Source organism: Otolemur garnettii, unplaced genomic scaffold (assembly GCF_000181295.1).
Source record: "Otolemur garnettii isolate 467f Iridium unplaced genomic scaffold, OtoGar3 scaffold00109, whole genome shotgun sequence".
Classification (NCBI taxonomy): Eukaryota; Metazoa; Chordata; class Mammalia; order Primates; family Galagidae; genus Otolemur; species Otolemur garnettii.
This window is the reverse complement of record NW_003852504.1, coordinates 4,883,513-4,899,097: the sequence shown is the minus strand read 5'-3', so window position 1 is coordinate 4,899,097 and position 15,585 is coordinate 4,883,513. Positions and strand designations below refer to the sequence as shown.

Sequence of the window (15,585 nt, the reverse complement as noted above, 5' to 3'; positions counted from 1 at the left end):
TTTGAGGTAGCTCACCGAGCCCTGATTAAATCCCAGGGCAATGTGCTCTTCAAACCTGTGCTTTCTTTTCTTTATAAAAGCTCATTTGAGATTAGATTACTCCTTACCCCTTAACCAGCTTTTTGGAGGTACCTGATCAGGCTATTTTCTAGGAGTGGAAACTGAGGGACAATCCTGGGGTGATTGTTCCAGGAGCAGAGAGTCTGGGCTGCTGCCTATGGTTGCCAGGCCTTGGCTTATCATAGCTTTAAAAGCCCTGCATGAATCAACTCTTCTATTCACCATCAGAGAGAAGTGGGAATCTTACTGTTAGTGAAATGGTGGGAATCCCTCACCGGGGGGGTGTGGTTATTTGGCTGCCAGTTCCGAGGATGGGTCCACCATGAATTCCACTACAGCGTTCATATTGCCTTCAGAGCACACGTTTGTTTAGCATCCACAGCACCCTGGAATTGTCTGCCTTTCTAAATTCTTTGGGCCCCATGTTTTGTGAGGCTGGCTGAATAAAACTCAGTGTTTGGGGGGGGGGACAGATGACTATTGACAGTGATGTATGCAACACACCCAACCTGTTTGTCATACTAAAGTTTGAATTGCAGGACAGTGTTTTCATTAAGTGCCGCTGTTCATTCCGTTCAGAGAGCCACATTAAAACAGAAATGAATCAACTCAGTACTTCACACGCCTTCAATCTTTCTGACAAAATTGCTTAGTATTGAGAGTGTGAATGTTTTCAAAAAATTAGAGACAGCTGGAAAGACAGGTTGACGAGAATGCCCAGGATGAGGGGAAAGTGTAGTTCTATGCTCTCTCTAGAGCGTCACACTTTCTTAAATATTAAGTTTCCACTATTTTTGTTCTAATTTGAACAGGAGACTCTGCTATCACCCTTGTATTATAGGCTCAGAACAATCCCAGCTGCTGCTGGCCTAGTGTGATCCAATGATATGAATGCCATGGAATGCACCGGCCAGGCCTGAGTCTTCTCCCTAGAGTGAGGCCCCGAGTGTTTGGCAGCACTTTGGCCCTTGAAGAAGACAAGCATGTGATTCGGAATGTCACATCAGGAAAGTTGCCCTTTGAATCACATCATCAACCGTGCTGTCTTACAAATAGAGAAAGTGAGCCCCTAAGAGCAAGCACGTGGCTTCCTCATAGTCATATATAGTCTCATTAATATCAGAATCAAGACATGGGCCCGGGTCTCTGGATGCCCGGGCTGGTGTCTCTCGCGTTTGTCTCAGACAACAGCAACCAAACACATGTTTGGAAGTGCATGTTTATTTAGTATGCAAGCTAGGCTGACCTGTAGGCTCCCGAAATCATCAACCTTTTGTTGGAAACCATGGAAAGACAGTTCTGGGAATATAATAAAAATCATACCGTACTGTGGCGACAACCAGAGGCCATGCCCAGACTGCAGAGTTCTCACCTTCCAAGTACTGAATCTGAAATACATACACACAGCAACTCAGGTTGATCTAAGACACAGGGAGATGGGAAAGCAAAGACCTGACAATTCAGCCAGTTTTTTTCCTCTTTTCCCTATGCCCCCAATTTCTACCCCCAAAAGCCAAAATATGAAGCATCAGGGCCTTTATTATTCAGTTCCTCAGAGGAACTAAGCTCCTGAGTCAGGGGCCTAGCTCAGAACAGCAAGAGCCCTCCTGAACATCTGCTAAGACCCGGACCTGGCCTCAGCAGGACTGGCTCTGGAGGCAAACTTAGGAAGGCTTACTGACTTCTCAGCAGGGAGCCCCTTCAATCCTGGAGGGATCTTCTGAGACTTGTGGGAATCCTGGGATATTCCACTGCCCCACCCTCCCCCCAGACAGTTTTCATCCATTTCTAGGAGCCTAGATATATGAATTCTACCATGAGAGAGTCATTTCTTTGTTCTTCACAGCATAATGCGAGGTGGAGGAAGGGTTTGTAAATGCAAATCCCACTGAGGAGCTGTTGTACATATTTACACTAGCTTGTTAGTGACATATTAGATCTGCCCCTTTTGATCTGCAAATAACTCACCTGACTGGCCATTTCTCTTAAAGTCAGACTGTGGGTGTGTGCACGTGTGTGTGCGTGTGGCTGCACACGTTCCTTTTCACCACTCAAGTGAGTAAATCTCGATTTTTCCCTGTACTGTTTACCACCTCCCTCTGCCCTCTGCCTAAAGCACATTCTTGGGTTCCAATCCCACTAATCCTTCTTAGAGAGTAGAAACTCCAGAGTTAGTAGCAGAGGGCTTGAATGTGTGACCCACCCGTTTCAGAAGTATTTGTCTAAGCCATTACTGCATAATGATGGTAATGGCAGGGGACCTTTATGTGGCACCAGGAAGAGAGCCACCTACTGAGCAGGCTAAAGAGGCTGACTGCGGTAGGTGGCCAAGAAGGCAGCAGGAGCAGCTGGCGAGCTGAGATCCTGGACCACCACCATAGTTTCCCACTCCCTGGGTTCACACTCTTACCTTACCTGCCCTCAAGGGGGAGTGGCCTAGTCCCGCCAGCCTGGGGACAGCAGGGGAGCTTATGGGGAAGCTAAGAGGCCTGCCTTGTAAGCTGCTGCGTCTGGCTTCTTAGCACAAGTTCATTGGTTTCTAGAGTGTTCCCTGGAACATGAGGACTGGCAATGGCTAGATTACCAGAAATGCAGGATTCCCAAAATGTCCATTGTCTTTTATGCCTGCAGCTGGACAAAGGGGTCCTCACTGACCCCAGTAGGTTTGAGGGTACAAAGAAGTCCAGCTAGGACTGAGGATTGTGACGGGAGGTAAGGGCAGGGGGCACAGCTATGAAATTGCCTGAGAAGGGCTCCTTCTTTATTTGGCCTGTGACTCAGTTAGTACATCTGAGCTCAGAGCAGCAGCTACACTGTTTGGAGTTGCCTAAAGGTTTCTACATTTTATTCTGACAATGACTCAGATGTTCAAAACAGAGGACATTATTAGTTCTATCTTACAGATGAGAAAACTGAGGCTTAGGGTGGGAAGTGATTATCCCAGAGCTGCTCAGCCTGGAAGTGACAGATTTCCCAGGACTCCCAGACCAAGGTTTGGCTTGCCGCTTCATGGCATAGAAAGGATAACAGGAAAGAGGGGGAGCAGAGCTCAGCAAGGGAGATACAGTCTTGGGAGGGACCTGCCCTCACCCCCAGGATTCAGTTTGGGGTCTCTATCCCTCAGTGGCTCCAGAGCCAACAGCACTGCTCAGAAACACTGCTGCCACCTTCTGCATCAGTGGGACTGGAGTGAGTGCACCCTCAAGTCATGGAAACACCAGTGATCAGATGGGGACTGTCTGAGTCCTGAGTTCCCAGGGTCCTTTTCTTGAAAGGACATTCATTCTTTCCTTGTTAATCCCTGTATCCCTGGTCCTATAGCAGAAAAGAGCCTTTTGAACATGGGTGTGAGGAAGGTCTGTAGCTATTAGAGGAAATGGTATCAGTATCAGGAAGTAGGTGGATGATGCCTGGTTCCCTGGGTTCAAATCCTCTGGGCTCTGCTGTGTGACCTTGGGCATAACCCTACCCCTCTCTGGGCTTCGGTTTCCTCATGTGTTAGATCACTTTGAATTACATGGTTTTACTCTGATGTAGTGTTTATTCATGTATAAACCTTATGGGAGTGAAGCCTTCCTGCAGGCACGGGGCTTGGTGCAGGGGTTTCAGCAAGGAGAGGGGAGTAACAGCTTGTCTGTGCTCTGAAAAAGCTCAGATTCCCATTCTGTAATGCTTTTTGGTCATGCTATTTTTTTTTTCATGCTGACTTACCTTTTCAGAAAATGCCCCCACTTCTGTTGGAGAATGGAAATTGCCAAAGAGAGAGGGAAGAGGTCCAATTTGCGCCTTTGCTATTTTAGGCGAGGTTGAAATTATGAACCAAAGTGGAGTGATGCGCTCACTGTAGTGACCTCCGTTCTCTAAGACGGGAGAAAACCTGAGTCTTCTGCTTGTGAAGTGGCTCGAGCACTTGGGCGTGAGGCGTTATTATATAAATTCAAGCTCACTCCTGATTCTTAGTACCCTGAGTTGCCTGAAGGGGGGAATGGCACTGCCTGCGTGTGCAGTCCGGGCGCTCGGGCAGCCGCTGCAACCGGAGCGAGGAGCGCCCGCCCGCACCACCTGTCCCCGCCGGCATTCCAGAGTAGAGGCTGAATTGGCAGGGAGCCGGACCGGGTTGGTCGCCGCCTCAGTCAGCCCGGGTCCTCCTAGGGGTGTGTCTCACGGATTCCCCTCCCGGCCGCTCCTGGACGAGCCCCTAAAGGCGTCTTCCTCCCTGGCGGGAGCCTCGCGCGTCCCGCTCTTCGCGCTGCTGTCCCGAAGCCGCCGCAGGCGGATGCACGACCTCAGGCGACGCTGGGACCTGGGCTCCCTCTGCCGGGCCCTGCTCACTCGGGGCCTGGCCGCCCTGGGCCACTCGGTGAAGCACGTGCTCGGTGCGATCTTCTCCAAGATTTTCGGCCCCCTGGCCAGGTACGTTCTAGGCGAAAGCGGGGATCGCGCTCCCGGGTCAGGGTGCGCAGGGGCAGAGCGGGGAAGGAAGGCAGCCGCAAGGGGAGGGAAGGGTGCAAAGTTCCAGCTGGTTAGTGGTGGCCGGGCTCCGGGACTCCGGAGAGGCGCGGCGCGCTTTTGGCCACGCTGCGGCTTTTTCGCCGCCGTTCTGTGGGCACGGGCAGCACAGCGTCTCCGCTGGTAAGTCGGGCTGCCGGCGGGCTCCTTTCCCCAGGGGAACTCGTAACGCCCGGCTTGGAGCTCACTCGAGACGGCCTCCCGGGTGGGCAACAGAGCGCGGGCAAGAACAGGGCTTCGGGGCGTATCGGGAGAAAGTCCGTGAATCGGGCTGGCAGTGGTGTGCGCACCAAGGGGGCCGGGGGCAGAAGAGCCGGGGAGAGTCCGGTGGTTGAAGCGGGATGGGGATGAGAACCACCCAGAGTGGCGCGAGACGAGCGGGGGCCCCGACCGGGGGCGTAAGTTGAGGAGTGGGGCGACGGGGCCGGGATCGGTCCCGTAGGTGTGGAACCCCGCGAAGGGGCTACGGGGAGCTCGGGCGGGCAAGCTCCGGCGGGGGGAGGGGGCAGGCGGCCAGAGGGAAGGAGTCGGGGTGGGGGTGTGTGCGGCAGAAGCCACAGCGCTGAGCCTGCCGGGAAGGAAGGAAGCGGGGAAGGGCGCCGCCGCCGCCGCCGCGGTGGAGTACTCGGTGCGGAGAGGAGGGGGAAAGGGGCGCAACGGAGGCGCCAAGGGGTGGGGGCGGTGCGGGGGCACCGCGAGTGCGGGCTGAACTGCGGGATTGACGTAACGAGCTTGGGTTTCCCTCAGCGTCGGGAATATGGATGAGAAATCCAACAAGCTGCTGCTGGCTTTGGTGATGCTCTTCCTATTTGCCGTGATCGTCCTCCAGTACGTGTGCCCCGGCACAGAATGCCAGCTCCTCCGCCTGCAGGCGTTCAGCTCCCCCGTGCCGGACCCGTACCGCTCCGAGGATGAGAGCTCCGCCAGGTTCGTGCCCCACTACAATTTCACCCGTGGCGACCTTCTGCGCAAGGTAGACTTCGACATCAAGGGCGATGACCTGATAGTGTTCCTGCACATCCAGAAGACCGGGGGCACCACTTTCGGCCGCCACCTGGTGCGCAACATCCAGCTGGAGCAGCCGTGCGAGTGCCGCGTGGGTCAGAAGAAATGCACTTGCCACCGGCCGGGTAAGCGGGAGACCTGGCTCTTCTCCAGGTTCTCCACCGGCTGGAGCTGCGGGCTGCACGCCGACTGGACCGAGCTCACCAGCTGCGTGCCCGCGGTGGTGGACGGCAAACGCGACGCCAGGCTGAGACCGTCCAGGTGAGTGCGCGCCTGCGGCCGAGCGGGGCCCTGAAGCGTTGGAGCTGACCAGGGCCTAGGCGGGCAGAGGGCCAGGAGGGGGATCGGGGATTTCCGGGGACCCAGTGCACACCTTGGCGACCCCGCCGTTGCGCCCTAGTTGGGCAGGCGCCAGGCGTCCTGGCGCGCACGTTTGTCTGGCGGTGGGGACCTCAGGAATCCTTTCTGCCCTGTCCCAGGACGGTCAGTCTGTCTGTCAGCAGGTTGGGCTGCGCGGTGGTTAGGAGTGCATGAGTGGGAAGCGGCCGGGCAGGCCGAGCGAGCGCCCCCCTGGCCGCCGCCGGGACAGGGCACCGCACTCAGATTCCGCTCTGGAGAGCGCCAAAGAATCGCGCTCTGCGGGCTGCGTCTCTGGGTCCCTTCTCGCCTCTCCTCTGCATTCCAGTTCCGATGCCTCCTTCCCACACTCTTCCTCCTTTCTGCGCCTGCATTCTCTTCCTTTTTTTGTTTTAAAGCTTCTTCTATTTGCCTTTTTCCCCCCTCTCTTTACCTCTTGTGCTCCAGATCTCTTGGTTGCTGGCAGTTTCATTCTCTGTCTTTCCTTCTCACGCTTTCTGTCCTACCCTTTATGTTTCTCTCTTCCTGCCTGACTTTTATTGCTTCTCTCTTCCTTTTAGCCCCTCTGGCAGCGCTCTCCCTAGGGCGAGATCTCTGCCGCTGTTTCCAGACACCCAGGGAGAGCTTCTGGTTTCCAGGCTCGCTCCTCTAACTACTGGCTGCACGTGAGGCATCCGAGGTGCTTTGGGGATGCGAGGGGCACCCCGCAGGCCGAGGGTCGGTCTGGGAATCTTCCCAGGGCCCCCTTTGCTCTCCCCTTGAGCTATAAAGAGCCTGCCCTGATACACAAAAAGAACCTGAGCCCCGGCGTGGGGCGCCGCCAGCCCAGTTTCTGGGAGCCTGGGGCTGATGTGGAAAAAGTCGATTTATGAACAGCCTGTAGCCAGAAGTTGGGGCTTTTTCCTCCCTCCAGCCACAATGTCCAGTTGCTGGAGGTCATGGAGTGCTTTAAAGGGGGCTACGGGAGTGCAGTAGGGTGCAGGTGTCAGGGTTATTGCTTCACCAGTGTCCCCCAAACAAATCTGGACTTGGGCAGGGAGTCCAGGGAGTAGATATTGTGAGTCAAATTGCCAGAGGCCTCTGGACTGGTGTCTTTGGGTGGGCAAGGACGTGGCCATGCTCCCCACCTCCCCATTTGGGCGACTACAGGGCCCCTTAAGGCTACTGCTGCAGTGTCTGGCTTCCTGCCTGGACCCTATGCTGCCCTCACCCATAGGGACACTGAGTGTCCTGGGCAAAGGGTACTTTAAGCAGATGGAGCTCTCAGAGCCCTCTGACTTTCTGGTGGCTATTAAGGTTTAGAAGAAACCTCACCCTAGCCTTTCCTCCTCACCTCCTCTTTCCTCAGATTTCAGTGTCCTCTCTGAAATGCTGAATTTTTTGGCAGTATCTGTCAAACTTTTATTTCCTCTCCAGCACTAACAGCTTTCTTTTTTCATCCCAAGAAAAATCTTAGCCCCAGGAAGGTGACTGTCGCAATCTCTTACAAGAACTGTGTAAGTCATTGTCACAACAAGATTCCTGTGTTTAAGAAGTTCCCAAACAATTTGGCAATATTGGAAATAATTTTTCCTGCTGACAGAGCTTGTTGGTGTAGTGGAGGTGGTAATATTCAAAAACATCTTCAGGGGAAAAGTAGAATTCCATAGCCACAGCTATGGCAAAAAAAGTGAAAACGAGGTCTTGATCACCATGGAAGTCATAGCCTTGTCTGGATTTCCACAGGGCACGTGTGTCTGTAACAATTCTTTTGAACACGTAGGTCAGGGTGTGACATCTATAAACACACATTATTAATGTGGTTTAGATTATCTATTTGGTATCCTCTGGCAGATTCCTTCAGGCACTCTCCATAAGATAATGAGGACCCACCTCCCCAAAGCTTCTTAGATTATCCCAAATTGAAGGAAAATGATTAGAAATGAAATGGAATTTTCTGGGGTATTAAAAGGGTGATACTACAGTGCCATCTAGTCTAATCAAAGAAGAAACACGTTTTAAGAAGTCAGATTTCTTAGATTTTACGGTATTTGCTAAAATGAAATAAAATTTGCTAAGAAATGCATTGTCACCACGAGGGCACCTTTTTATTTCATTCATTCCTGCCCACCTGCAGAAATATATATCTGGAAGAATAGCAATAGCCTGAGGGTTCCAGAATTTCCCTGGATGTTGACAGATCCCTGCTTCCAGGACCAGTTCTGTGAGTTCTGATGATCTGTAAGAGCTAAGGCACGGTGGGGTGTGAGAGTGTGTGTATGTGAGTATGCATGTGTGTGTGGGAGGTGAAAATTTAGAGGCAAAGGCAGCTGTACTGGCAGTGATTTGTGAGGGAAAGGAGCTGGTGTTTGGTGATGAGAGCATCCGCCTTTGGAGGCCCTTTGTTAGAGCCTCTCGGTGCTAACTGCTTGTCTCTGTACTGTGCTGAGATGAGGGGAACACCAGGTCCGCCTGTCTAGCCTGGGAGTTCAGACACCTGGGCCTTAATTCTAGGCCAGACACGAACCAGCTGTGTGACCTTGGACCAGAGCCTCTGTGGAGAGTGTGCTCTAGTTTACGATGAGCTTTCATGTTTCTTATCTCTGGCATTTCTCTGTAAACTTGCACTATCTTTGGCAGGAGGGCAGAATGGACAAAAGTATCCCCATTTATCAGATGAGAGTGAAGAACAGAGAATGAAGGGCTTCCCCAAGGTCATTGAACTCTTTAGTGGCGCAGCAGGAATCTAATTCCAATTCAGTCTGACTCCACCACTACCTTTGCTCGGCACCTTGACAAACAAGCGTTTTTGCAAATTCACGATGAAGTATTTCAAGTCAGTGACGACCACAGAGTGAATAATTAATAAATGTTAGCTGATGTTGTTAGCACCCAGGTCATCACTATCATCAAGCAATTTTACACATGTGAGTTTGGGTGAGTGGTTGGGGCAGGGTTCCCAAATCCACTGGGAGAGGAACAGATTTCTACATCCTCCGGGCTTTATGCTCACCAGGAGCAGGTTTGGGGGCTATCTTGCAGAGGGGACTCTCATTGCCATGTTTAGGATTCCTGCAAAGGTTGGATGAGCATCATCTGGGACAGGAACCACCTCCTGACTTGCAGCCATTCATTCATCCACATTAGAGGGGGCATAAGAGGCTGTTGTGGCTGTAAGCCAAGACCCTGAATCCTACTCCTAGTGCTACATTTGAGATGCTTCCCTGCCTCCGCTGATGGTAAAGTGCTTGGGTGATATATAACTGCTAACAGAAACCAACCAACGTGATCCCGTGATTGTGCTGCCTGGAGTGGACAGAGAGAGAGAGAGAGGAAATGAACAAACATGCTTGGCTGGCAAAAGGCTCAAGTTGTTTATTAAAAATAATATTTCTTTAAAAATATTAGGAATTACATTTCATCCATCTGTCTGCCAATATGTTGTTTGGGGTCAGAGCAGGGTCCTGCTCATTTTAGAGTTTCTGAGACCATTTTTGAAAATGTGTCAAAACATTATTGTTCACCAGCTGTTTAAAGTCCTGAAATCTGCAGGCTTTTCTCAGGCCAAATTCCCTCTGTTTGTAGCCAACTCTAGTGTGCCATTTGTTCTGTGGGAGGAATTTAGAATTGGGCCCAAAGAAACTGCACTAGCCCCCGGTCTTCTCTAGGTACTGTGCTGGCTGGCACACGTGGCATGGGGGTGGGAGGTCGGGGTCCGTGGCTGTACAAGCCAAAGAATCTGATCATGTTCACGTTCCATTCTAGACTTCTAGCGTCTCTAAATTTTTCAGCAGTCATCCAGCAGAGTAATTAATTGTCATATAAAATCTAGTAGGATATCATTAGCAGGAAAGGACTAAAAGGTATTTGTTTAAATGGAGAAGAGCTTTTTTATATCACTCTTGCTTTTTTTAATGTGGTAAAAGCTTTCTTTCCTTTCCATTTCTTTTTCAAAGGTGCCTCTATTTTGAAAGAGCTAGAACTATAGAGTGCATGTGCCTGATCAGGGCTCGCATGCCCACACTCCCACTCCTTCCCTTTCTTAATTTTGCAGTGAGGCAGGAGGACACAACAGGCTTGTGGTATGGGACGAGGCAGCGAGTAAAGCAGTGCCGGCCGTGTAGTTCATCGGGCTGTAGGCTGTTGGGCTCTCCGCTGCACTGAGCTGAGGATGCATTTCTTCAGCCACCTTTGACGAGAGCTGTCGTACCATCCCACCTATTTCAGAGAAGAGGGGGGAAAAATCTACCATGATAATAATATCTGTAGAACAGGCTCGGCGCCCGTAGCTCAGGGGTTACGGTGCCAGTCACATACATTGGGGTTGGAGGGTTCCAGCCTGGCCTGGGCCTACTAAACAACAATGATAACTACAATAAAAAAACAGAAATAAAAAAATCTGTAGAACAGCAGTATTAGTTAGCATCTTTGCATAGATAGCAAACCTGTTTGTTGTTGGAGTTGTGACAAAGCTCTTGAGTTCTCAGATAGTATAAGCAGCTACTCACAATTCTCTCTTAATAATAATTTTTGATTGGTGCTGTTACGTGGTGATTAGAATGCTAGTGCTTGTCTTTTATGGCTATCAGTTATCAACTGACATGGTATAAAATGACATTAGAAGAATAGTCACCCCCTTTTTTTCTGTCATTCATTAAACAAAATTTTGTGGATCTGCTCATTGTATTCTAGGAGAGACACATCATCTTTGCTCTCCCAGAGTTTTCTGTTGAACAGGATAGGATAATTTGGTACTTTAGATATTTAATTCCTTTTTTCTTTTTTTGGGGGGGGGAGACAGAGTCTCACTTTTTGGCCCCCAGTAGAGTGTTGTGGCATCGTAGCTCACAGTAACCTCAAATGCTTGGGCTCAAGTGATACCGTTGCCTCAGTTTTTTATTTTTAGTAGAGACGGGGTCTCATTCTTGCTCAGGCTGGTCTCAAACTCCTGAGCTCAAGCCATCGGCCTGCCTGGGCCTCCCAGAGTGCTAGGATTACAGGCATGAGCCACCATGGCCAGCCTGGATATTTAATTTCAAAGGTGGATTTTGTTTGAAAACAATTTGAAAATTAATAATGTCTTCTAAATGTCACACATTTACCAGAATATATTAAAAAGTAGAGAAAAGTTCATCCGTTATATTGTGGTTTAGATTTAATTAGCAAGCCTGGGGGATTAACTATTATGTCCCCGGCATGATGCTAGCAGTTGGGGGAGATTAGAACCCAAACAAAGCCAAAAAAGCCAAGGATACTATCTTCATCCCGAAGTCCATGAGTATCATCAGCATGTGGAGTGCAGAAATGTGCAGAGTAGATAGGCGGTGGGTAAGGAACCTTGGATTTGGGGAAAGTCATTTCTCCTTCCTTGGCCTCAGTGTCTCCTTTGTAAAATGGGAAATTTGAACAAGATTCTTTCTAAGGTAAAGAACAGACCAGAAAAAGAAGAGATTCTTTTGAAAAGGGCCCTGGGAATAAGTGAGTTGTATTTAGAAGAAAGGGGGCATTGTGGGTGGGTGTTGTATCTAGTGGTGTTATGAGGTCCAGCAGCCTCATCTAGCTGGGCTGGGCCAGAAGTGAGAAGATTCATACTTGGAGGAGTAACAGTTAGGGAGGTGGGTGGGATGAGGCTCTCACCGAGGAGATTGTGATGGCAATGAGGTGGTTGAACCCCAGGGGTTCCTGGATGGAAAGAATGTAAACAAATCATAGAATTAAATGAAGGCTGGAGTCTAGTTAAAGCTGTCTGCCTGATTTCTAGTCTGGAGTGGAGGTGGTACCATTGACCAAAATGAAGATGTTGAGAATGGGGTCTAGTTTGTTCTGGGAGGCTACTGAAGAGTCATGGACCAGTCCCTGTTGTCCAGTCTTCCAGTGCACAGGGCTTGTAATGAGGTTTGAACTGGGGCTCTGGCGTAGGTTAGGGCTTAGTTGTATAGTACATGTGGGAATCTGTGAACCCAGTTAATCTGAATTTGTAATTGGCTTTATTATTTAAATGATAGCTGTAATTCACACGTAGGAAGGACAAGGGTGTGTGAATAGAGGAAAAGATCGACAGTTAGAATTATATAAAAAATGAGAAATGGTCATTTGTCAAAAAAGAAAAAAGCCAAAAATGAAAAGTCGTGTGTCAAACTGGTGAAAATATGCACAGCAATCGCAACAAAGAGCTGAAATCTTTGCTGTACAAAGAACTCCCATGAATTGATTAGAGACCAGAGAGTCGACAACATGGAACCCACAGCTAGTTTGCAGACGTAGAAAAACAAAACTGTTTAGTCTTTCTGGTACTACAGAAATGCACACTGAAACATTTACACAAAGGATACTTTCTTTGCTTCTCTAATCCTGATTAACAAAACAAAACAAGACAAAACCCAACGTACATCACCACCAAACAAAAAATGTTAGTAGCCAGTGCTGACAAGAGGATAATGAATAGCATAGGACTCATGCATGAGTGGTGGGAATGTAGATTTAAATGATCTTTTTGGAAATAAATTAGACAATACAAACAGAAAACATTAAAAATGTATATTTCTTTGACCCATAATTTCCTTTTTGGAATTTTGCTGAAAAACACAATCTTACACATGCTTTACATTTATGCACTCTATTTATTTATTCAACAAATATTTACTGAATATCTGCTGTCACTGTGCTGTGTGTTGGGGGCACCATGAAGAGCCAGAAAGATGTGACCTTTGCTTTCATGGAGTGGTAAAGATAGATGTGAAACACATATTAAATTACTTAAAATTGTGAGACATGCCATGGGGGAAAAGTAAAGAATGCTGTGAGCACATACGCTAGGAGGCTAACTGGAGTTATTATAAGTGCAACAAATTGGAGACAATCTGAACATCCATATAGTGGAGAATTATTCAAGACATCTCAGTACATCCACTTGAAGATTTATTACAAAACCATTTAAACGTCCATTTACAGGCTGGGCACGGTGGCTCATGCCTGTATTTCTGGCACTTGGGGAGGCTGAGGTGTGGATGAATTGCTTGAGCTCAGGAGTTCAAGACTAGCCCAAACAAGAGTAAGACACCATCTCTCTAAAAAAAAAAAAATAGTCAGGCTTTGTGGCAGGTGCCTGTAGTCCCAGCTGCTCAGGAGACTGAGGCAAGAGGATCACTCTCTCTCTTTTTTTTTTTTGGCTGGGGCTGGGTTTGAACCTGCCACCTCCGGCATATGGGGCCAACGCCCTACTCCTCTGAGCCACAGGCACCGCCCAAGAGGGTCTCTTGAGGCCAAGAGTTTGAGGTTGCTGTGAGCTATGATGCCATGGCACTCTATCCAGGGTAACAGAGTGAGACTCTGTCTCAAAAAAAAAAAGTCCTTTTTTGCTAGTAATTAAGAAATTGCTAGTGATTTAAGGTTAAATGAGGCAGAAAATTATGGACACAGTATGACTACAACTATGCTAAAGAAAGAAGAGAATGAGAACAAGAGTGAGAAATCACCCCAGCCTTCTCAAATGTAAGCATACAAGACAGAGAGGGGAAGAAAAAAATGCCCGGATATTAATGGACCAATTAGTGATTTATTTTCTGTTTCTGCTTTTCTGAAGGTTTTGAATTTCCTTTATGAGTATGTATTACTTTTATAATAAAAGTAAGCATTAACAATTTAAAAATAATGTTTTATTATAGCTGTGATAAATGACGCTGAATGTTTACTTTTTGCTTCCTAAAGACTACGGCTGGTTATTTCATTAGCCTCTAGATGTCCTGGGAGCCCTTAATGAGGAAAGCAGCCTCAGCCCCAATAAACCCTCACACTGTAAGGCAGAGGTGAAAAGTCAGGCCTCAGCTGCTGGTTTTTCTGATAATTGGCTGTTACCATATTCCCACACAATGCAAAGAACTCTTATACCAGTACATCATAGAAATATTTGGGTGAATTGCTATTGTTTCTAATTCATTTATAAATTATAACTTTTTACTTATAAATTATGTGGAACAGGAAGTTAATCGTGGCACATCGTTAGAAATAGAAGGCTTAGTCTGCTTAGCCAGAGCCACCCAAGATAGTCTGAACTTCAGGGCTTCATGAGCCTCTTTCCTAGTGGGTTGGTACCAGGGCTGATGATCCGGCTGGAAGAGTAAAGTCTTGGAGTTGGTAAAGGGACATAGCTCTAAGCACCTGTAACTGGGAGCTTAGATCAGTTAGTGCACGTGTTGTTCTCATCCAGGAAAGAAGGAGAGTTTGCTCTGCGGGGCAGCTCCTTCCTAGAGCAGTTTCACTGCCTAAGAGCATTACCCACAGTTAGCCGTAAATTTAGTTGCTTAGAAACGTCATTCCCCAACAATTCTGGATAGCTGAGGGGCTATGGTATATACATAAGAGGGCTGTCTGGAAAGTATCCAGCCACGCATGTCTCTATTTTTCATCATACATGGCTGGATACTTTCCAGGCAGCCCTTGTTGTATAGTGAGATGCGTTATTGTTGAAACTCTACTGCAGCTATATCCGAGGCAGAAGTTATTTTGATGGTGTGAAGAACATCTTTCACAGTTGAAAAGCTAATATCAACATTCCATCACACATAGAATGAGAGATTTAGTAAGTGAGTTTAATAACAAAGATATGAGTGGGAATTTCTACCTTTCCATTAATGGATAGTGAATAATCTACTTGACAGTATATGCCATCTAAACAATGTCATTGTAAACTTAGAGAAATATTGTGTAAACTTCAGTAAAATATTTATTGGCAAAAGAGCTTGTCTCGTTTTACTAGGTATTGTACTTTGCAGATATTCAGTTGATCTTATTGCATCCCATTTGTTATTTCTGCCATTTTGCCTCTAAGAACAGTGTTGAAGACTTTGACACATTTCAGAGCATTACACTAAATAAATCTGTCTTGCACATTCCACTGTGCTTTTTCTGGAATATTATAAATATTCAAATATAGGCACACATGCAGATTCAAAATAAAATTCAATACATGCAAATTCTGCATAAATTCCATATTTATAACTTAGCAATAGTTTTGAACTTGTTATCCTATGATATAAATGTATCAAATACGAACTCATGGGAATTGCCAATAAATATATTTTTCTGATTAAACTGTGGGCTCTTTTTCAGTCACAATTTAAGCTTCAACTCTGGGTTATATTATAAGAGAATAATTTGCACTTCATTTACTCTGAATTGTCAAGAATCGTGTTCTTCACTGATGTAAATGTCTACAAAGAGGACTTCTTATTCCGTTTGATTGCTTTTTAAATTTTACTAGTGGAGATGCCCTAGTGAGCCTGAGAGAACTGGTCTGTTTCTTGTGAAGAGTTTAGTCTGATGAATCACTTCCACACACTTTTCTGTGGAATACAGAGCCATTGAAATGTATAATGTGTTGATTTACATCAAATGGATTCGGCCCGTGTGCACATTGTTTGTACTGATTGACTTTCTCTCATAACTATACTAATAATGACAGATCTTCAGAGAAGTATCAACTCCAATTTATTCCTAGAGATCTTTGAGCTTTTGCTAACTTTTTCCAGGAGAGTGAATGCAAGCAAAGAGTGTTTAGAAATTGACGAGGGTGACCAAGTTGCAGTGAGATAACCCAGAAATACTTTTAAAAAGCCCTTTAATCGGCTCGGCGCCTGTGGCTCAAGCGGCTAAGGCGCCAGCCACATACACCTAAGG

The 15,585-nt window shown here is 47.6% G+C and overlaps 1 protein-coding gene across 2 annotated transcripts in view; it reads left to right on the top strand.

Moving 5' to 3' along the window:
- Positions 1-1,293: 1,293 nt before the first annotated feature.
- The window catches only part of HS6ST2 (heparan sulfate 6-O-sulfotransferase 2), a 320,090-nt gene continuing 305,798 nt past the window's right edge, over positions 1,294-15,585 (top strand). For both annotated transcript variants that reach the window (XM_023517362.1, XM_003796956.2), the window contains exons 1-3: positions 1,294-1,439; positions 3,780-4,473; positions 5,317-5,835. In XM_023517362.1, the coding sequence (XP_023373130.1) occupies positions 4,046-4,473; positions 5,317-5,835 (947 nt within the window). In that variant the 5' untranslated portion in view covers positions 1,294-1,439; positions 3,780-4,045. The remainder of the gene's footprint in view (positions 1,440-3,779; positions 4,474-5,316; positions 5,836-15,585) is intronic.